This window comes from Tetranychus urticae, chromosome 1 (genome assembly GCF_039701765.1).
Source record: "Tetranychus urticae isolate SD_2017Ah chromosome 1, NJAU_TeUrti_SD_1.0, whole genome shotgun sequence".
Taxonomy (NCBI): Eukaryota; Metazoa; Arthropoda; class Arachnida; order Trombidiformes; family Tetranychidae; genus Tetranychus; species Tetranychus urticae.
In genome coordinates, this window is record NC_142958.1 from 24,298,561 (window position 1) to 24,320,140 (window position 21,580).

Genomic DNA, 21,580 nt, shown 5'->3' on the forward strand with positions numbered 1-21,580 from the left:
GGCTAATGATGATGATTATTATTATTATAATGATTATGATGATGTTGATGATTATGAAGATAATGATGATAGTCTTCCTCAGTTTGATGATGATTGTCGCCATCATCATCAACATGATTGTCATTCCTCGCCGTTGATCTTGGTAAATACCCCATCTTGAAGAAAAACATCATCTCTTTGCTATAAAAGCCAGGCCAAACCACTATTTAGTCTCTTCCTTTCATGATGATATAGGCTCCTTCATCATCATGAACATCATCATCATCATCATCATTTTCATTGCTCTTTCTTTTCTTCTTTCCTTCTTCTTAACTTTCTTTTCCTTTAGCATGCCTTTTGTCAGATGAAGTGAAGAAAATGATGATAGCTTTTACTTGATGATGATGATGATGATGATGGTAGATTTGATGATAATGATGATGGTTGTTACCGTTGTGAAGACTTCGGTGCTCTCCCGAGATTCCATTATGAATGAGATGAAAAATGATTATGATGGTGAATTTGATGATGATAATGATGAGAATGATGATGTTGTTGTTGATGATGATGATTCCCGGCTTGATTTTTGCAGCACTGGCCTAGGTCATTTGTCTCAATGACCTCAATCTCATTCTGAGTAATTATTCTTTTCTTCATCATCTTAATCTTTTCGTTCTTCGTCTTCAACTCTTTCTACTTATAAATTTTAAATCTTTCAAGTAAAAACAAAATTGAAAATTGGTTAGCTTTTGATGACAACTTTTATAATATCATTTTTTGCTAATTCACTATTTTGGATAAGTGTCAATATTAGATTTTTCTTCCTCTTGTCTGTGTTTTTGTTGGCTCGTGTCAAATATCAACAATCGATGTTTCTCATTTGTCGACTAATGAAAATGCGTTTAAATGCCACCAATGTCAACAGATTTTAATAAAATGAAGGCTTAACTAGCGTTTAAGTTTGCATTAAACTATGTTTTTCTTGTTTAGCTGATGGATGTCTCTAGATATTAAGCCAAGGTGTTACATCTGATCATTTGATTGTACTCGAGAAAGTGAACAATCGAGTGTGTAGTTTAAATTGTCCATTGATGGTTATTTCATCTTTCATCAATTGACTGAATACAATTTAATGCAATTTCAAGGAACTTATCATATCAGTAGAAACTAGTAACATAACCGTCTAGATTAGTGAAAATAAAATTGGCCGTAACATGTTTAAAACTACAATACAGTTGACAGTTAATTTTATAACTCGGTTGTATAAGATTTTACAAATGTTACTAGCGCCACTTATGTTTAGAACTTTCAACTATTTTAAGGAAAGACATAAATAAAGGAAAATAGCTCTTTGGATTCCAAGTTTGAATGCCACTGATGAGAGGGAAATTATGGTGAAACAATAAAACTGAATGTTTGGCAGATGGTATATTCCAATTAAAATAAATTTGTTACATCTATATAGATTATATACCAGGGATTACATGATCAAGATTACGTCAAGGGCACAAACAGCAAAATCTGCTTTTAATTATGTAAAAAATTTATAGTAAAAAAGATAATCTGATGTCATGATATAATCTGGTCATCTTGAAGATGTTCTTGTTCAACTAAAATCTATTTGTTTAACAGATGCATTGAAAATGATATTAATGCGAAAATACCGGTCGCCAAAAATGCTGTTTTCCAAAACCTCAAGTCAGTAAAATTATTTGAAGAACTGGAGTGATTAGAGTATTCGACGAGACCATTTGATCCTCCATGATTATTTATCCATTCCAAAAGTCTTTCTGAAACATATAAAATCAGCCAATTGGCAATACTTTCAACGATTGTTAAGTCATCCTTAATTTGTAAATATTCATTAGCCAATTCGAAAGTGAAAACAAATAGTGTTAGAATGTGACTCCATCTAATTCCTTCAGCACATAAATGTTCAGCAATACCAGAAAATACAACGTAACCGGCTTCATCGAAACGATCAGCGGCATAATGATCTAGACTAGGAATCACAGTTTCCAGTTTTTCATGTAATTGGGAAAATCCTTCACTGGACCTAAAGTTACTAGTTAACTGGTTGAGTGCATCAACAAATCTGGTGATATTGCGTTCCTCCGTTTGTGTGGATCTATTATGGGGTGGCGTCCATTGGACATCTTTAATAACAAATTGTTGCCTGAAATAATTGTAGACAATAATTTCAATATCTTTCTTGTCCAAAGCCATCAAATAAACATGAACAGGAAGATGAAAAAAGACTGTGAAAAAAGGATGAACCAATGGAAAAATCTTTTAAAATGCAAAGAGTAAGTCGGGCAATGAAGAGCACAGTTAAAATTGAGTTGTCACACGTTTAAATTTAATTTTGACCCAACTGATTCAAACCATTAACTTGATCAAAAATAAATATTTAAGGTAAAAAAAAGTTAGCTTGTCTTTGTTTCCAGACTTCAGCTATGTCACACCTCATAAGGGGCCGTATTCTCATAACAGACTTATAATTTATACAGGTTAACCTTGTGTCGTAAGAGGGCGCAATTTTTTATGTTTGTTTGTTGTGTTGTTTGTGATCCCACGTTTTAATTAGATCTAATTAAATCTAATTTTTTCTAGTATTTCTCAAACAGATACATAATAAATACTTTTATTATTGGTTTCGGCTTCACACAAACTATAAGTTAATATTACATATTAGTGTAACCATCTTGTTCACAGTGTGTCACAATGTCCAGTGTAAGTGAAGATGCTTGGGCATTGCTTGCCCTTAAAAGCTCTTCAAGTCCTTCAAGCCCTTCTCGAATTTATAATAAAAATGGACATGATACCGGTAAACCTATAGCTAAATTGGAGACTCGTGACTTTGAGTACATGATAAGACAAAAACGGATTATAATTGGTCGTAATTCAAGTAACGGTGATGTTGATGTTAACATGGGTAACAGTAGTTTCATTTCAAGAAGTCATATTGAAATTTATTACGAAGCACCATATTTTTTTATGATTTGTAATGGTAAAAATGGAGTCTTTGTTGACGGTGCTTTCCAGCGAAAAAGTGCACCTCCGCTGCTATTACCTAAACAGTAAGTCTGTTTTTCCGCTTCTCTATTTTACCCTCTTTTACTTTCCTCTCTCTCTATTTCTCTCCCTCCCTTTCTCGCTCTCTTTCTTTCCCTCTTTCTTCCTTTTCTCTATCTCTGTCTCAGTTTTTGTTTACTTGAAAGCTATCTTTCTTTCTTTTTTCTTTCTCATGCCTTCTTTCGCTCTCTTTTTGTTTGTGTTTAACTTCATGTTTTTTTTATTGTGAATCTATTTTATTTAGATGCGTTCTACGTTTTCCAAGTACCAACATTAAATTAATTTTCCAATCACTAGTTGATGAGAAAGGAAATGAGAACAGTAATACCAGCAATGGCAATGGCAAGGATTTGTTGACTCGTGAACCTCATAAGATGGCTCCGCTCAGAGTGAACATTTCCGAACCTTCAGAACCTGATCTTGCAAGTCCCATACCGTCTCCAACCGGCACCATAAGGTGAGTTGTGTTTATTCATAGATATTGATCCCATTCCCTCATCAAACTCTTATACACATTGAGCTACTCATGAGCCATACTAGGCAAGAGCAGCAGACAGAAAGCAACCAGAAGAAACCAAGATAAGAAATGTAAGGGAAAGTAGAAAGAGTCTGGTAAACAGAAAGGGAAAGGGAAAGAGATAGATAGAAAAGAGGTAACATCAGTGAGTAAATAATAGAGTTACAATGTTAAATGAGTAAACGAAACTAAATATGAGGTAGAAATACGAATCTAATCGAATAGTATGCAAAGAAAGACTGTGTTGTGAAGATTCGTAAATTAAAATTATTCTAGTCTTTCAGAATGATCTTTTACTTATTCCTAGGAAGCACAATTCTCGGTGTGTATCGCTAAAAAAATTGTATTTACCACACTTTTTATCTTACATTTCTTTGTTTCCTTCTTTATATGTGAGTATGCCTATTAAACACCATCCTCATCCTTCTTGTGATTAAATGTATCAGATAATATTCTGTTATGTCATTTCACTTTGTTTATGCGTTAAACTCTCACTTTCCAGTTAACTGTAATTTATCTAAACCTAATATTTATATAATTTATTTGCCTCCACCAATTCTTAATTCAATTCTTTAATTTTATGCTCATTGTCATCATAATTATCATTTAATCACTATTCTAACAATTCTTAGTGAAATTTTTCATCAAGATTACTATTCTATATTTTTATAATGATCATCAACTGACTTTCATCTCGTCTTACATCTTACTCTCTGATTCTCATATTTATTTTTATTTCAACTCCATTCTTTAGTGCTGCAAATTCTTGTCCTACTAGCCCTCGATCTGGATCAAGGTATCGTAACAGTGGAGTAACCAGTGATTTGCAAGCTATGGTTGAATATGCTGCAGCAGCAGTTACATCAGAGGAACATCGAGTTCAAGCTAATATGATTGTGACTTCTGTAACAACTGATAACAGTAATAGTGCTAACAAGTCTTTAGGAATCAATTCAAATCTTTCCTCTTCACAGACTAGTAATCATGACTATTACTCTCAATCTTCATCGACTTTGAGCCATTGTCAAGTTGCTGCCAATGAAAGCGTTTCCGACAGTCCGAGTGTTAGAGGTGGAAATGGTGAAATTGACGAGACTAAACCACCTTATTCTTATGCTCAGTTAATTGTTCAAGCTATCTCTAGTGCTTCAGACAAACAATTAACTCTCAGTGGTATATATTCTTTCATAACCAAAAACTACCCTTACTATAGAACTGCTGATAAAGGTTGGCAAGTAAGTAAACAAATACTAGATTCATTTGCAATGTTCATATTTTTCGAATGAGCTTTAAAACTCTGAGTTTAGTCACTCTAGATCATAACCAATCAGGAAATTTTCCTGTTTCCATGCACTTCATCAACTCTCTCATTCTTGGCTATTAAACTATCAAAACCATTATTTATAACCATCACCAGGACAATAACAGCCTATGATCAATATGAATGATTTAAATTTATTTTGATATGAGTTTTCAAATCACTAATTTTTTACTATTGCTTTATTTTTAATACAGAACTCTATACGACACAACTTGTCTTTGAATCGCTACTTTGTAAAAGTGGCGCGATCTCAAGAAGAGCCCGGGAAAGGCTCTTTTTGGAGAATAGACCCCTCATCGGAGCCAAAGCTTGTTGAGCAAGCTTTTAAAAGAAGAAGACAGCGTCCTATATCATGTTTTAGAAATCAAATGAGCAGCTCAAGATCAGCTCCAGCTTCACCCAATCATTTAGGTGGCGGGGGAGGAAACGGCTCTGGTTTAGTTACACCAGATTCACTCTCTAGAGAACCAAGTCCATCTCCCGAAATCGTTGAAAATGATGCAAACCAACTTATGGGTCCTCCAACCGCGTCATTCCTTACAGTGCCAAGTGATTATAAATTGTCAAATAAATCTGCTCCAGGGTCACCAGGTTGATTGCAATTTCTCTTCTATTAACCCCTTCCCGCTTCCACCAATACATTCCGCTTTTCCCTCTCATTTGTTCCTAATGGAGAATCTCATTTAAATCTTTTCTCATCCCTCAGCAGGTATTACAATAACAACTGATTCAGGGGTGTTTACGAGTACCGGAGTAACTCAATTTCAGAGTGAGTTTTTAACTCTTAAGTTAACTCTCTCTGAATTTACCAACAAATTTTTTCTCTTTTTCCCTTTAACATTAATCAATTATTAACCATTTAAATATTTTGTTCTGTCTTTCATCTTTACTAACAACTTAGTATTAACATTATAATTTCTGGTCAATTCCCAATCGCATTATATTTTGTTCCTTTCGATCTTTTGCCTGCATGATATAGCTAGTTTATTATTTTTGCATTTTATTATTATCTGTGCCTTTATTCATTATGCTTGTCTTATGTTTCGCAAATAACCTTTTCATCAGACATATGTTTTGAATGTTGCATGAAGAAAATCTTTTGTTCCTTCTAACTCATCTTGTTTCTCTTTTTTTGTTCACAGAAAAAGAAATAATTTTTCCAAGTGGAAATAACCGTAATTCATCACCTAGGGCCATCGCTGTCGATAATAATACAGTTATTTTGCAGTCGACATTGAAATCAACCCATCAAAGTGTAAATCCTGGACAAACTTCAACAGTAATTGTTCAAACACCCCAAGTAACGTCAGAAAACCATCTTGTTGAATATGTTACTAATGTTCCAGGAAGCAATAGTTCAGTTATTTCTCGAGTCTATGGCTCTGAAGGGAACGCTTACGTAACTGCCCCAACAACTATTTCAGAAGTAGTAACGACAACTGTGTCGGCAAGTAAAAGACCATACGAGACTCCCATTGAAGACGTTAACGATGAAAAAGACGAATTTCATAATCTCGATGAAGAAAATGAATCCGCTTTACAAGCCAAAAAACTCAAACCCGATGACGAATTGATACCAGAAGTGGAAACTTTTGCAACCACAACAGTAACAGTGGGAACAACAACCATCATACCAACACCGGAATCAATTACGACAACAATAACGACCTCTCCAACAACAACCATTGACGAATCAAACAATAACAACGACGTTTCAGTGTTCAGTCCGGACTTTAAAAAGTCACTTCAGTCTAACTAACAGACGAGTTAGATGTAACAATTTTGCAAATATTCACCTGATGAACGATTATCAACTTTTACTTTCAAAAGAAGCTACATTTCGCTAAATTATCAGACATCTATTAAAACAAAATATGGATCAACTACACAGCAAAGATAAAAAATGCCAACAGCTCTGTTTAGCCATCTCTTCCATGACTTCGATACCCTCTCTCGCCCTCTTTCTTCTCTCTTCTAATATATATATATATAAATATACTTTTCTCTCGATTCCTTTCCCCAAATAACTCATACACATATTCATATATATATGTACACTTCTTACTTTGCCTCGCTTACCTTTCATTCACATCAAAATCCATCGACTTGTTACAATGGCATAACATATATTATAGTGTTGGAATGTATCCATTGCATTTCAAATTCAAAATTTTTCTTGCAAAATTCGTTAGATTTCTAAGAGGAGAGAGAAAAAGAGGACCGAAGAGACTTAACAAAAGAAAGAGATGAATTATTGAAAATAAGAAAGGGTTAATAATTTGTATGTAACCTTATTAAGAGTGATCTAATATGTTGACTTGTTTTTCTCCTCTTCCATCGGTGTAAAATATAAGAAACTAACTTTAAATACTTCATCCTCATCTTTAAAGGAAAAAGAGACAAATGTTTTTGTTGTTTTCAGAGAAAAAAAATATATGTTAATTAATGGAAAGATGATATTCTCTTCAGCTTATTTCTTCTTTTTTCTAGGTACAATCACCTTTCTTCGTCATCTTCTGAGTTGAGCATTTTGTGTTTTTTTTCTCACTGCATCTTTAATTCCTTTTCCTCAACATAACCTCAATGTTTATATTTGCTGTCTCTTTTGTAAACAACTTTTTTCTTCCTTGTTTTTTCTCTCCCGGTTAGCCTATTTCGTCCTTTTGTTGCTACTGTTTAGTCCTTTTCTTAATTCTAACCATTTACGTCTGTATAAATATGTGTATACAATTAATGCTAACAAAACACATTTATATATATATTCATGCAAAAACGCATTTCATTCACATTCAAAAACATCTCCAGAAATTATGTAAGCTTGTTAGCAATTTATTATTGATTGTATCAAATGATCGCATTGAAAAGCTGTGATTTGACCAAATCGAACCAAGAAACCATCTTTATCAGCATCAAACAGCAAGCAGCAAAAAGTTGATGATTGTTAAACGGCAGAGTCAACTCAACATTTTATTACTAAACTGGACATTTAATATTTGTTACTAGTGACCAAACATCCAAATAATGAGCATCGACAAACAAAATCAAAAGGAAACAAAGTAACACCTAAAACCTCTTCATAATCTTACCATGACACTTACAGCCTGTGAAGTCAAATTTGCTGCATCTTTTTGCCCATCCAGTAATCCTTAACAGGTCAATCTTCATTTATTGTTTACCATTAATAATTTAATTCCCGTTTTCCTTTCCTTTCTTGTTCTCCTTCCTCACCTTCCTGCGACTAGTCAGAAGCTTGTGTAAAACAAATGAATCTGAAATCTCAATTCTTGTTTTAGGCTGGAATTGAGGTTTTTCTTTCGAACCACTATTTTAATTTCTTCCCTTATGACATTTTTTGTTCCAGAGATCAGAGAAACAAATTGATACATCACTCGCACTTTGTATATCCTTTTGTATATTTTGGGTCAAAAAATATCGCGATTAGTTGTAAAATGTTAATTCTAAAGTGGTTTCGATCAAATACATTAAACTATTGATCAGTTAATTTTCGGCCGTCATATGGTTAATGGTTATCACTAACCAAACAACCCAAAAATGAAAAATAATTCGTGATTCAAATTTTCTCGGTTCATTGCTTGTATTTTTGTACAATAATAAACAATCAGGAGATCGATAGGTTAATCTATTGGTAGTTTCCATTCAATTAGTGTAGCACTAATAGTATCCTGTATCTTTATATCCCAGATCAGCTTAATTTTTCTCTATTCTTATCGAGCTTTTAATTCCAAATATTTTTATTTCCGTGATACAATACCGTTCGTGAACAATCAGACAAATATCACATCTAAATGGCTTCAATTATTGACTATTATTTAAATAATAACTGTATTGCTGATGCTATTGACCATGCATTGGAAAATGATAAATTTGATTCAATAACCCAATCTCTTGATTGTTTATCTGAAAAAATTAGTAAAGAAGATTTAGATGAATTGGTTTTTAAAATTGGTTCTTATCTACTATCTTGTGCTGACTATTTTACTGAACCAGACTATGATCATGTAAGATCCTTTGTTATCAAATTATACTGTAAATATAAACTCTGGTTGGAAGCCTCTATTGTTACTCTTTCAAATAACTTTAACCAGAATCTAACCGCTATTGAAACAATACTTTCTTCATGTGTTAATGATAATGAGCAAGCAAAAGCAAAACAAATCGCCTGTCTTCTTAACCGCCAAAGCATCTATCTTCACAACTATCCAAACCCTTTACTTAAAAGTCTTATGACAACAAGTAAAACTCTAACTCTATTCAATTATGTGGCTAAAGAATTAGATTGTCAAGCTCCTTTTGATCTTCGATCAGCATTGCCTGACTTCTTAATGTCTCCTTTTTCGTTTAGTTTCCATGCAAGACTCAGTCGGTCAAAAAGTCGAACATTCATGTTACATGTTGCCAGTGCATTTGCCAATGTGGCACATGGAAAAGATGGCCTTACTGATGCCTTGTTGCGCCGAACACCTACAATTTTCTTCAATAAGTGTGGTGGTGCCGAAGGTGTCTCCGGAGTCATTGGATCACTTGGTTTAATCAACTTATGGAATCCAGAAGTTACCTTGAATTCAACGTTGAATAGATTTCAATTATATACCCAACCTGAATTGAAAGCTGGCTCTATTTTGGCCTGCTCTTTGAGTAGATCAAATTACCGAGGTGATGATGAGTTTGATGATTTCCTTGACTGTCCAGAATTTGATTGCATTGAGAAAGGAACTTGGGATGATCAGGCTTGCTGTATAGTCGGCTTAGGGACTGCGTATTCAGGAACAAACAACTCGGAAGCTCTATTTATTCTTCGTCGTTTGCTTCGAAATGATTCGGTTCCATTAATGGCCAAAGGTCTTTCTGCTCTGTCTATTGGTTTGATTAGTATTTCAACGGCGAATCATAAGATTGCTTCAAACCTATTAGCAACTTTATTACAAATCGATTCTCTCGTCAATCAACCTGAAGAACTAGTAACGTGTTGGTTTATTTCTCTCTCGATTGGTCTCATATATTTAAATAGAAAGGGTAAACGCGGCGAATTAACTGAACAAATTAATCAATTGTCTTCCGAAAAGCTCAAGTCAATAGTTAATGTAACTTTAGATTGTTGTTCCTTTTCTGGTTCTGGTGATGTCTTACAAATTCAAAAGATGCTTCACCTAATCTCCAAAAGAGAAAATAAAACGCCTTCAAATGTAAAAGCAAATGACGCACCTTCAACCTCAAAGCAAGATGAATCAATCAAGTCAACTCTGCCATCTCATTCAACTAATATACCCAAGTCTAATATACCAACATTGAGAAAGAGGAAGGGTAAATATAATTTGTATAATTTGATTTTCTAATTTAATAACAACGCTTTTTATTGTTCATTTAGCACTCGAGAGACCAAGTCCAATCAGGAAACAATATGGTGCAAAATCAAGAAAGAAACTAAAATCCGATCACCAAGCACGTCCATCTGTACTGAATAAAGAAAAACCTGATGAAAAAAACCGACGTAAAATAGTTCGTCTCGATGAATTTAGCTCAATTAATGATATAATGACAAAGATTAAATCAAAGAGAAAGGTTGGAAGTACCGTTGCAATGGAACCAAACCGCGTTAGAAGTGCGCGAAGATTTCGTCGTTACTCCCTCGACAGAAGATCAAGTTTACCCACGACATTGGTTCGTCCATTGAAAGATAGTTTATCAGCGAGTTATGATACAAACATCGAGTCAGACGATGATTCTGATCAGCCATCAACAATGAAGTTGATAGAATCACTTGAAGTTCTGAACCATTCTTTGGATAAAATAATGAGCCAGAAAAAAGGTTCCAATAAAGCTTACATTACCTCTATTAGTACAACACCTCCGAGATTCATTATTGACTCAATTGCTACCATTGGAATCAGCTTAATTGCTCTGGGTGAAGAAGTTGGATGCTCTATGGCTAAAAGAATACTTCAACAGATTCTACTTAATGGCAGTTTATCTTCCAAGCGAATGGTTCCGCTGGCTTTTGCCCTGCTTTCTTTATCTAATCCAGATCCACAAATTCTGGCAACCCTTGAGAAATGTTCACGTTATCAAATGATCTCAATGTCAATCAACTCAATTTTCGCCATTGGTCTTTGTGGCTCTGGTTCTCTTGATCAAAAGCTGTCTAAAATAATCAACAATCTATTTGAAAATTTTGATTCTGGTCCTGGTCCTTGTTTGGATGCCTTAATTTTAACCAAGGGCCTATTACATTTGGGTAAAGGTTTAATGACATTATCGCCTTACTCATATAGCAATCAACTCATCTTTCCTACTGGATTAGCTTCGGTTTTAATTACTATTTTCTCCTGTCTTGATGTTCGATCAACTTTTCTTGGTAAACTTCACCATTTAATTTACTATTTAACTCCTGCTATCAGACCTCGATTCATTGTAACTTTAGACGATAAAAAATTGGAACCAATTGAAGTACCATTGGGAATTGGTGAACCATTGAACATTCATGAACAAGTGGGAAAATTGAGATTTGCAAAAACCACTGTTACCCAAAATTCGCCGGTTATTTTAAAAGATCAGGAGAGTGCAGAAATTTACAATGACCATTACAAACCAGCAACAAAGTTTATAGAAGGAATGGTTATCGTCGAAAAAATTGATTAAATTCGAGTGGACAGAAAATTATATCAGCGTTGGTTTACTTGTAGCACTCATTTTCCTTCTCAGTCCCTCCACTAATGATTTGCCCATTGAAATTTAGTTTTAAAACATTGATAGATGGCAAAGATTGAAAAAATTCATTGCTATTAAAAATTTTGCAAATTTAAATTTAAATTTAAATGCGAGAGTAAAAATAAATTTATATCCAAGTTAACCTGTGCAGTAATGCCTTGGATTGTTTAACTGATTTCATTGCGTGACCTCAAATAAGTGATATATTTTCATCTAGTTTTAATTATTGTAGTCGAATTGCCAGTTTTTGAGTCCTTAAATCGAGGGTTTAAAGGATTGTTTGATATTAAATATCAAGGTAATCTATTAATTCAACAATATTATGTGGTTACAGAATCTTTTTACAGCTTCAAGTAAACGAAGTGTCATTCTTGTTTCATCTCTACAACCAGTCTCTCTTTCACTGTTTTTTTCCTTCTCATCAGCTTGCCTCAGCTTTCCTTGTTTATTTCATGCTGCCTTACACTTTATGATTCTTTCTGTGTCTTTAAAGGCAATATTTTGTTTCATATTGTTGTTACTACTTTTTATGGTGAATAAGCAACACACCAGGAGTGTAATAGCAACAATTAACACTTAATAATTGTCCATGAGAGCCTTAAAGTTTTTCTGAAATTATGTTTTGTGCGTAGCTTTCTTTCTCCATCTACATCTTTCTGCAACATTCTAGCTCATACCATCTCCATAACATCAAAACATTGTTTGTTTTTCTATTTTTCGCATCTAAATCATCTTGATTTATCAAGCTTGTGTTTTTGCCTGTTTCCTCATAATGCCAACCATGTACTCGCCATTTATCTACTGGGGTCAAACCGAGTCAAGTGTTTCTCTCCGAGTTGATCTGAAATCCGTTAAACACCCTAATCTAGATTTACAAAGTGATAAAATATCCTTCTATGCTTATGGTTATGGTGCTCGTGGATTTAATGATTATTCATTTTCTTTTGACTTTTTTGCGGATGTAATCCCTCAGGTATTTTGGTTATTATCATTGTCTTCATCTATTTCTCTCGTATATTCTTATAAACCCTGTTCTGCCTCATTTATATGCTATTGTCTATCTATTAGGTACTGTAAACTACAGCATCGAATGTTTCTTTTGTTTTTATATCAATCGATGGGAAAAGGGAGACAAAATTATAACCAATTTACCGTATTTTTCAATTATTCGGCAAGCAGTTTCTTTCCTTACTTTCATGCATTATGCAAAATATTAAAATTTAGATAACATTAGATAATATACATGTATTTAATTCTAATATCTTCTCTAACTTATTTCAATCTTTCCATCTCGAGCTATTTTTATAATATGCTATCCATTTGCAAATGCTGCTGGTATTTGTTGCTTTCTAAGTCCATATCTAAACACAATTCTTCATATTTTCTTTTCTTTTTCCTATAGAAAAGTCATTACCGAATTATCGACCGTCATGTTGAATTTTTCATAACCAAAAAAGAGGCTAAGCTATGGCCAAGACTATGTCAATCTACAATTAAACCTCATTGGCTCAAAGTTGATTTTGACAAATTGGAAACAAACGATACCGAAGAAGAAGACATGGAAGATGAATTTCGTAAGAGTCAAAATTATTTCAGAAACCTTCCCGATAAAGATTTTGGTCGTCGAAGGAAATCACAGCGTAAGTTACCATGAACTTACAAGGGAAACCTCCCAGGTGATACGATTTATTCACTCTTATATTGCAAAGAATGGATAAAACCGTATCACTCGTTTCACTCGAGGATTCCTTTGCTAGATGCGTTTATTCCACTAATCTATTCACTTTTGTTTCTTTTTTACAGTTAATCCGGAAGAATTTAGAAAAGTATATCTATTCCTTTTTAATATGTTCTCATTTGTTGGATTCATTTATGTTCTGGTCGTTCTTATTATTCGATATGCTAAGGAAGGTCCTGGTAAGATTACAAGCGATCGATTTGGACTTCATCTTTTCTTCACTTTTGCAGTTGAACAAATCTGATTGAATTTATTGATAAAAATGACTAAATACTTTAAAGTACTGAAACTTTCATGAAAATGATTTTGATTAATGTCTTTGTTAATACACCATGAAGATAAAGAGTACACCCTATGCAAATGTGGATGAAATAATTTGTTAATGAACACTATCATAGCAAAAAATCTTCTCAAGATGCGTTTCAGTATTTTTAATTGATATTTTAGTCATTTTTATTTCTTAATTGAATGAATTTTGTTTTTTTTGTAGTGATATTACTATTGATATTTAAATCTCAATTTCAGAGTCAATGGCTGGATCTTATAAAGCTCTGGGAAGAGTAATGAAATTTTTGCATCTTATGCAAATTCTAGAAGTTCTACATCCTCTATTGGGCTACACTCGAGGCGAATTTAAAATTCCTTCTCTTCAGATTGGTTTTCGACTATTCATGATTTTTATCATGATCGACTCGGAACCTCGTTTGCAGACCAAACCCGTAGTCTTCTATTTATTCCTCATTTACTCAATGATGGAGGTTATTAAGTGAGTTGATGAAGCAAGTCTCAAGTTCCATTCAATTTTTTAATTTTAATTGTTTCTCTTTCATCTCTAGATATCCTTATTATATGTTACGCGTATTCAGAGTGGACATAGCTTTTCTGACTTGGTTGCGCTATACTATTTGGATTCCTCTTTATCCTCTCACTTTCATTTGCGAAGGTAATTATTTTAATTCATAGCTGGTTAGTCATTATTAATGTTGTTATAATTCATCATTTTTCTCTTTCAGGAGTGATTTTACTTCGTAACATACCATATTTTGACGAAACTGGGAGATATTCTATCTTTCTGCCTAATCAACTCAATTTCTCATTTCATTTACCAACTTTTATTCGACTTTACTTGCTTACAGGATTTTTCCCTTGTAAGTAAAATTTCATTTTTTGACGATTCCATTCCAAATTTCAATACAAATCTTTGAATATGAGTGTAAATCTTTATGATATTATTATATCATCTTTATAGTAATATTTAGTAAATTTATAATTTTATCTTTTATATTTTTAGTTATGTGGCTAGCAATGAACCGATTGTATTACCAAAGAGTCAGAATGATCGGACCCAAGAAGTGGAAAAAAGAGTTCGCAAAGGCTGATTAAATTTATTAATATTTGTATATACAACTCCATGCACCGGTGACCGTGTAATATAATTGCCTCAAAAATAACGTCAATAAAGCAACTTTAAACAAAATTTCTATCATGAACATCACTGTCAATCATTTCTCTCTGTTTCGAGATCTTGTTCAGAGATAAAATTGAAAATTAAACTCTGGATATATAAAAATGCGAAACAGTCAATCAATATACCAAGATAAACGGGCAAAATAGAGTTTATTTGTCAACAGATAACGAACCATTTGACTGAGCAATTGACTTTGACTCATTGAAATTTTCATTGGCATCGGAAGTAGAAAAATTTAAAGAAATAATTTCTTTCTCATTATGTTCTAATGAATCTGATTGACCTGTTATATCCCCAAGTGTAGATTTTAAAAAAGACGGTTCAATACTCGAATTCAGAGAAGCAGAGCTAATTGGAGAGAGCAATCCACTTTTATCACTCAATGAGATATCGCCTAACAAGGATTCATTCAACAGGGATTCGTCTTCTTCTTTGATGGTTGAGTAGTTGGAGTCAGGTTCCGATACTAGATTAATCCCATTAGAGTCCCACTCAAGGCTTGGTGTTTGTGAGGTTTCATCTTTACCATTAATAATCATTGAATCACAATTGGTTTCTTCTCCCAATGAAATACTGTCTCCTGCAATTGATAACAGTTTAGGTTCAATTCTACGCAGTGTCGCAACATCAGCATTCATTTCGCCTACAGATTCTGCTAGGTTTCCAGCTTGATGCAAGAGTTGCTCCAACTTAGCAACCATACCTTCTCCAATCACGCTAGACTGAGAGGTCATTGAAAAGGAACGTTGAGTTAAGTAATTATCTACTGATCCTGTAGTTGTTTCTCCTTCTAACTCAGAGACATCCAATGGAGATGAGCAAGGTGTGGACGGACAAACGTCTAAACTACAATTTGTAGTACTAGGCGAATCATTAGAGAGCATGGATGTTTCCTTTATACTATTCTTCTTATTATCAATGGAAATCGATGCATCAAGATCAGAAGTAGAGTTTATAGTGGCATCTTGATTTATCTGATAGGATTTATCTGAAGCCGGGCTCAAAACAACTTGCGGCTCAGTTTCCTCATTAGTTTCATCTATTGTTTTATTTTCAATTTTTCCATTTGCTTGATTTGTGTCCAATTCATCAGGTTTAAAGTTTTCAGTGGGATAAGAGTCTTCATCAGTTTTAGATTCTTTTTCGGGTTTGGAGTCTTCATCGAGTTTGGAGTCTTCATCGGATTTAGTTTCTTCACCGGGTTTAGTGTCTTCATCGGGTTTAATGTCTTCATTGGGTTTGGAGTCTTCACCGGGTTTGGAGTCTTCATGGAGTTTGGAGTCTTCACCAGGTTTAATGTCTTCATTGGGTTTGGAGTCTTCACCGGGGTTGGAGTCTTCATCGGATTTAGTTTCTTCACCGGGTTTAGTGTCTTCATCGTGTTTAGTGTCTTCATCGGGTTTGGAGTTTTCACCGGGTTTGGAGTTTTCACCGGGTTTGGAGTTTTCACCAAGCCGTCTTTGTAATTCTTCTTTTGGTGGTAGCTGTTCCGAATCAAGTGGCTGAAAAATTTCTTTAGATATATCTGAGGAAGACATGTCTGTTTTCTTGTCTTGCTTCAGTAACAATGTTGACGATGAATTCATTGTATTTGTCTGCAAATCTTTCTCAGCAACTGGTTCAGATGAAAATGGCGGAGGTTTAGTTTTAGGTACAAGTTTAACATTTTTATTTGGTCGCTGTTTAACAATCAGCCGGTAACAAGCATAGCCTCCAAAACCAATAATAAGTCCAATCGATGTATACTTAACTGATATAGAGAAATAAAGGAGAAAGTAGAATAGATAGAGAGATAGTTAGAAAGAGAAAGAAAGTGAAAAAAGAAAGGTGGGGAAATGGTTTAGTAACAATGAAACGAACAAAATTTAGGCTTAATATTCAAAATATTGGCCTGATGAACATAGAATAATGTTGAAAACGATGAATATTGAGAACTAAGACTTACCAAACTTCATGTGAAATCGAATGAGATGCAAAAATAATAATCAGAAGAATGTAAGTTGTGTTCAAGTAAAGCAACAAAAAAATTGATAGAATCAGTTCTTCACTTTAACAGTGATCCTGACAGGTCTGTCTAATTGATGTAATTATTGTGACAACAATTGATGAAGCAGACAGGCAGAAACAATATTCAGATCCAATATAAAGCAACAGGGAACAGCAGGATGGATGATGACAAAAACTGTTGAAGAATCAAAAACAAGACTTGGATTTCAGCCAACAGAGAGATGGAAACAGAAGAAGTAAATACAGTATTATGTGAAAGAATGTGTTGTGATACTGTTGTTTGGCGGGATAAAGTCACTCTCACTATTTCTCACTCTATTTCATCTCCACGCTTATTTGCTGCTTTCGTTGTTAAATAATTTATAAAAGGGAAAAGGTTATTCGAACAATCAAAATTCAAGTTTTTTATGCAATATCTAACAGAAATTCAATGCAGTTCAATACCTTTTTGATCAATAAATTAAAAATAAAGCCGTTAGAAAGATCAGACAAAATATCAAAAACGTCCCAAATCGATGGTACTTTACACGTGTTGGACAATTCAATGATTCATTTGACCATTAGGTAATACTTGCATTTTTAACCTTTTACATTTTCTCATTCGGTAATTTTCAATCAATGGAGACTGTTCAATACAGTGAAAAGCTGAGTTCGATGACTAATGAATATCTGTTTGGCGCTCAGAAATTGGCCAATCAAAAGGAATGACCTGATCAATTATTGAATGGCAGTTAATAAAACCAGTAACCAGGTCCAACCACGTTGTTTCATTCATTTGCTGTTACATTTGAACCGGTAAATTTGAATTTTGTGTCCAAGCAGCGCCATCTTTTGAGTTAAATTCTGATGAATATTAGCTTTTTTTCAACTTGAATTTGGCTCAAAATGAAGCCAAAAATCTGTTTCAATTGATTTAATCATCGGTAAACTATTTGGAGGTTAAATTTTTGTTTGATTTTTAAACGTTCAAACATTTCGAACCATTCATCATTTTTACTGTTTCATCATTTTTCCAATCTTCTCTGACTTTTTTATCCAATTATTTTAGATCAGGTCATCAATATAGTGACGTTACTTCAATCAGTTCACCTAAAGCCTTTCACTTCCATTTTTTAACCAATCAATTTTTATCGTTCATCATGGTTACACCATAATCACTATTTACTCAACAAAAGTGTGAACAGTAATAAATTATATAAATCATCATTCTTTGAATGGCCTCTAAATGTTCAATTGGATCAATTACACGTTTTTTCAATCATTTACATCCATATTATTACATGACTTTTTACCTTCATTTTTCAATGTTTGGGAAATAATTGAATCAAAAACGCAGCACAATTAAAGGATGTTGATCAGTGAAATCTTTTGATTGAGTTTAAAAAATCGACTCTCATCATATCAACAGCTAGTTTTACATTCAATTTAAAAAGAAAGTTCTAGTATCTTAACGATTCACCTTGGTTTTATTTTAATATCCAATGTATTAAAGATAAATGCAGTTAATTTGAATAAAAAAATTCAGTATAACCTCGAATCTGTTCAAATGACTTAACTAGGTCAACTAATTAGCGTATGCTTGCGATGATTCAAAGGAATCAATTCAAATTTTTCTTGTATCATTACATTATTGAAAATCAAGACAAATATAGCGTTTTTCAAAAGTTCAATAGACATTCAAAGCGCATCAGAAAAATTCCGTGTGAAAAAAGATAAGAATCAAGAAAATACCGGAATATACTGAACAGACAGATCTTACAATGAATTTACACAATAACCATCATATTTTACCTTGAAATTCAATTAATCTTCTCCACAAATGTGTTCACAATCATTTCAAGTACCCTTAATCTGCTAATGGAAGCTCTTAGCTCATTTAGTTTTCACCAATATCGACAATTGATTTATCTAATGTAAACCCTTTTGATTACCATGAGCAACAGTCCAATTAGATTGTGTGCGTAAATTCACCATCACTATTCAAAGATTCCTGTTACAATGTAATGAATGTTAAAGTGTGAAGGATTTGAATGATAAGTAGCAATGTTAACACGTGTAGAAATGTCTACGGACTGTTCATTGAAATCCTAATCATCTTCAGATGGAGAAGAATCGCTGAACATTATTCAGAGTATTATCTGGAATAGAGAGTTGAAATGACTGTTATTATGTCTTCAAACTTTCGCTGAAACACATAATCAAAAGTTAGGATCAAAAGTTGAACCAGGGGGCCAAGAATAAGTTTTACTGATTTCGTGAAAAACTTTTAAACAGTTGGACGTATTTTATAAGTCATCACTTAGCTCAGATTAATCATTGAATAATAGAAACGATTAAATATGTTAAGAAGATAATGAAGAGTGAGTTTAGGATTTGATTTGAGATCAACAGTTAAACAATTGGTGGTCAACAATGATTTTAAGGCCAAGTGTGAAACAACGTGAATCCATTCTTTAAAAGTGAAAGTTAATATTCATAACTATCCAACAAGAACCAATTAAAACAAAATTAACCTTTAATTTTGTCCATTTAATATTTAAGACTTCAAACACGCTCTGTAATAAAGCTCAGTCCAATAATATTGGGAATTGAACATTCAAAATGTTAGCTTCGAAACAAAAAGATCACTGGGCGATCATAATTTAGTTTCATAGTTTACTTACTGAAGATTAATTAGACTCAATTTCAGTGTTGTATCTCACTTCCACTTTGAGATATTCATGATTCAGTCCATGAAACTACATACAGTCATGATAAATACATTTGAATCGTCGTAATTCATAATTAACATGAATTTTCGCAATACTTTTACACTAAGCTTTTACCTTTTTATATGAATGTTAAAATCAAATTGCCGTTGCTGTTATTGTTACTCTTTAAGCTGTTTTTCAGGGTGATTTTAGGGATGATTATGATTGTATCTAATTTTTTAAATGTTTGTTAGTGAAAGTATAATTTATTAAGTTTAAGGTGACCTCCTTGAAAAAGGTAAAAAGAGTTGAAAGATGCAATCATACTTTTTCTCACTTTCCCTTGCTTCTTCAAAAATCATCTATAACTTGCTTAGTCCTCCTTTCAATCACCAAAGTAATGTTGTTTATTGTTTCTTGGATCCATCTCCACCAGTTAATCAAATAGTTGAACAAAATAATTTAAATTATACACTTGTGAATCAAATAATTGACATTTCCGATGGATTTAATTACAAATTATATAATTTTGTTAGCAACGGTTTATTTAACCATTGTCCAGGCAACAGTTTACCAATCACAGCAACGAACTGGTAACCATGCATCTTCAAAATATGTAAGTCTCTTTTGTAATTATTTTTATTCCAAATGTGATTTATGATAATTACTAACAATTGATCACTGATCATTTCATAAATTGTGCCATCAAAAACTCTAGTTTATTTCCTCGTTCATAACCTGTTTCTCAACCTGTAATATCTCAGCCACATTTATTAACAATATGCTGCTATTGTTTAGGTTGTTGGATATCAAAATCATCCACAAACAACCCATTTTGTCGCTCAAAAAGGTGGAATTACTTATGGTCAACTCGCTGGATCGGGTCGATCAAATTATGGACTACAGGATAATCTAAATACTTATACTGATGGTAGACCTTTAGGTGAGTTATTATTTGATCTTATTTACAAAATGTGAACTTAATAATTGATCTCTGTGTATCTTTTTGCAGCTCAAATTCCTGTTTTAATGGTTCCAGTTGCTCAAGATTTCGGATTAATCTATCAAGCTGTTGAGCCTTATTATGAACAACCAATTACACAACAACGATATGCCAATCAGCAATCTGGACCCGTTTATGCCTCTCCTGGTTCAAGTGGTCCGCGTTTCAGTTCATATTATAATGTTGAACTGGTTAATATGATTTATGGAAGGCCTAGATCAATGGTTATTGAACAAAAGGACACTCAATATGACATTAGTAGACGATAATACGCTCCAATTGAATGCGTTACAAGTATATTGTTTTCGTGCATTTTGTTTGTTGATGTTTTTTTGTTGATGTTTGCTCTTCAAATCTTTTGTTCAATTTTTTATGCTGTAATAAGTAAGCAATAATTATGATTGTTAAACTGTCAACATTTCCTGATAGTTGAAGTAATTTTCTTAACCATCAATGTTTGTTGTGATTTTACCTCAATAATCATACTTTCACCTCATGCCAATTCTCACCTTTTTCATGCCAAATTTCATTTTACAATTTAACTCTTATCAATAATTTGTAAATTAAAGTCAAATTATGAATTACAATTATATTAAAATGCAAAAAAGGCAACTTTAAAACTTGAATCAAGTACATCATTGTTTGAATTTTTATTCCTCAAGTAAAGCTAAAAAGAAATATCCTTTAATTGTAAAATAATTTTCTCGTAGTTTAACATCTATACAATGCAATGTGCGATAAGTGCGACTGGCGAAAATTTTGATACTTAGTCGAGTAAAATTGCGAGAAAATGGACTAAATCAATTACAATAGCCAGCTATTACGTAGCTAGCTACGATTATCGGTGCGAACTTTTTATGCTGATTCCATGACGACCTAAACCTGCAACTTTTTGAGATATATTATTTTTATATTTTTTCGTATGGAAATAAATGTTCAAAGCCGTGACGTTTCTTTTTTACCCTATGATGACCACATCAGACCTAGTACATATTGTTCAGGGCATCAAATAGTATCATGAAAGGTCAAAAATATTTTCCTAGGTCCATCATATAA

At 33.2% G+C, this 21,580-nt stretch overlaps 5 protein-coding genes across 5 annotated transcripts; 3 read left to right on the forward strand and 2 right to left on the reverse strand.

Moving 5' to 3' along the window:
* Positions 1–1,478: 1,478 nt before the first annotated feature.
* Positions 1,479–2,466, reverse strand: LOC107368503 (apoptosis regulator BAX). Its single transcript, XM_015936330.3, has one exon. The coding sequence runs from the start codon at positions 2,203–2,205 to the stop codon at positions 1,597–1,599; it is 609 nt and encodes a 202-aa protein (XP_015791816.1). The 5' UTR covers positions 2,206–2,466; the 3' UTR covers positions 1,479–1,596.
* Positions 2,467–2,532: 66 nt separating this feature from the next.
* Positions 2,533–11,642, forward strand: LOC107368498 (uncharacterized). Its single transcript, XM_015936321.2, has 8 exons — positions 2,533–3,059; positions 3,299–3,511; positions 4,326–4,806; positions 5,087–5,483; positions 5,599–5,661; positions 6,035–6,648; positions 8,699–10,214; positions 10,279–11,642. The coding sequence occupies exons 1-8, from the start codon at positions 2,704–2,706 to the stop codon at positions 11,547–11,549; spliced, it is 4,911 nt and encodes a 1,636-aa protein (XP_015791807.2). The 5' UTR covers positions 2,533–2,703; the 3' UTR covers positions 11,550–11,642.
* Positions 11,643–12,055: 413 nt separating this feature from the next.
* Positions 12,056–14,833, forward strand: Hacd2 (3-hydroxyacyl-CoA dehydratase 2). Its single transcript, XM_015936320.3, has 7 exons — positions 12,056–12,591; positions 13,021–13,258; positions 13,422–13,535; positions 13,882–14,122; positions 14,193–14,299; positions 14,370–14,504; positions 14,648–14,833. The coding sequence occupies exons 1-7, from the start codon at positions 12,391–12,393 to the stop codon at positions 14,737–14,739; spliced, it is 1,128 nt and encodes a 375-aa protein (XP_015791806.1). The 5' UTR covers positions 12,056–12,390; the 3' UTR covers positions 14,740–14,833.
* Positions 14,834–14,954: 121 nt separating this feature from the next.
* LOC107368500 (uncharacterized) lies at positions 14,955–17,051 on the reverse strand. Its single transcript, XM_015936324.3, has 2 exons — positions 16,770–17,051; positions 14,955–16,574 (listed from the first exon to the last, which is right to left on the reverse strand). The coding sequence occupies exons 1-2, from the start codon at positions 16,777–16,779 to the stop codon at positions 14,974–14,976; spliced, it is 1,611 nt and encodes a 536-aa protein (XP_015791810.1). The 5' UTR covers positions 16,780–17,051; the 3' UTR covers positions 14,955–14,973.
* A 2,599-nt stretch (positions 17,052–19,650) lies between these two features.
* Positions 19,651–21,150, forward strand: LOC107368459 (uncharacterized). Its single transcript, XM_015936277.3, has 3 exons — positions 19,651–20,137; positions 20,320–20,464; positions 20,534–21,150. The coding sequence occupies exons 1-3, from the start codon at positions 20,024–20,026 to the stop codon at positions 20,791–20,793; spliced, it is 519 nt and encodes a 172-aa protein (XP_015791763.1). The 5' UTR covers positions 19,651–20,023; the 3' UTR covers positions 20,794–21,150.
* The last annotated feature ends 430 nt before the right edge of the window (positions 21,151–21,580 follow it).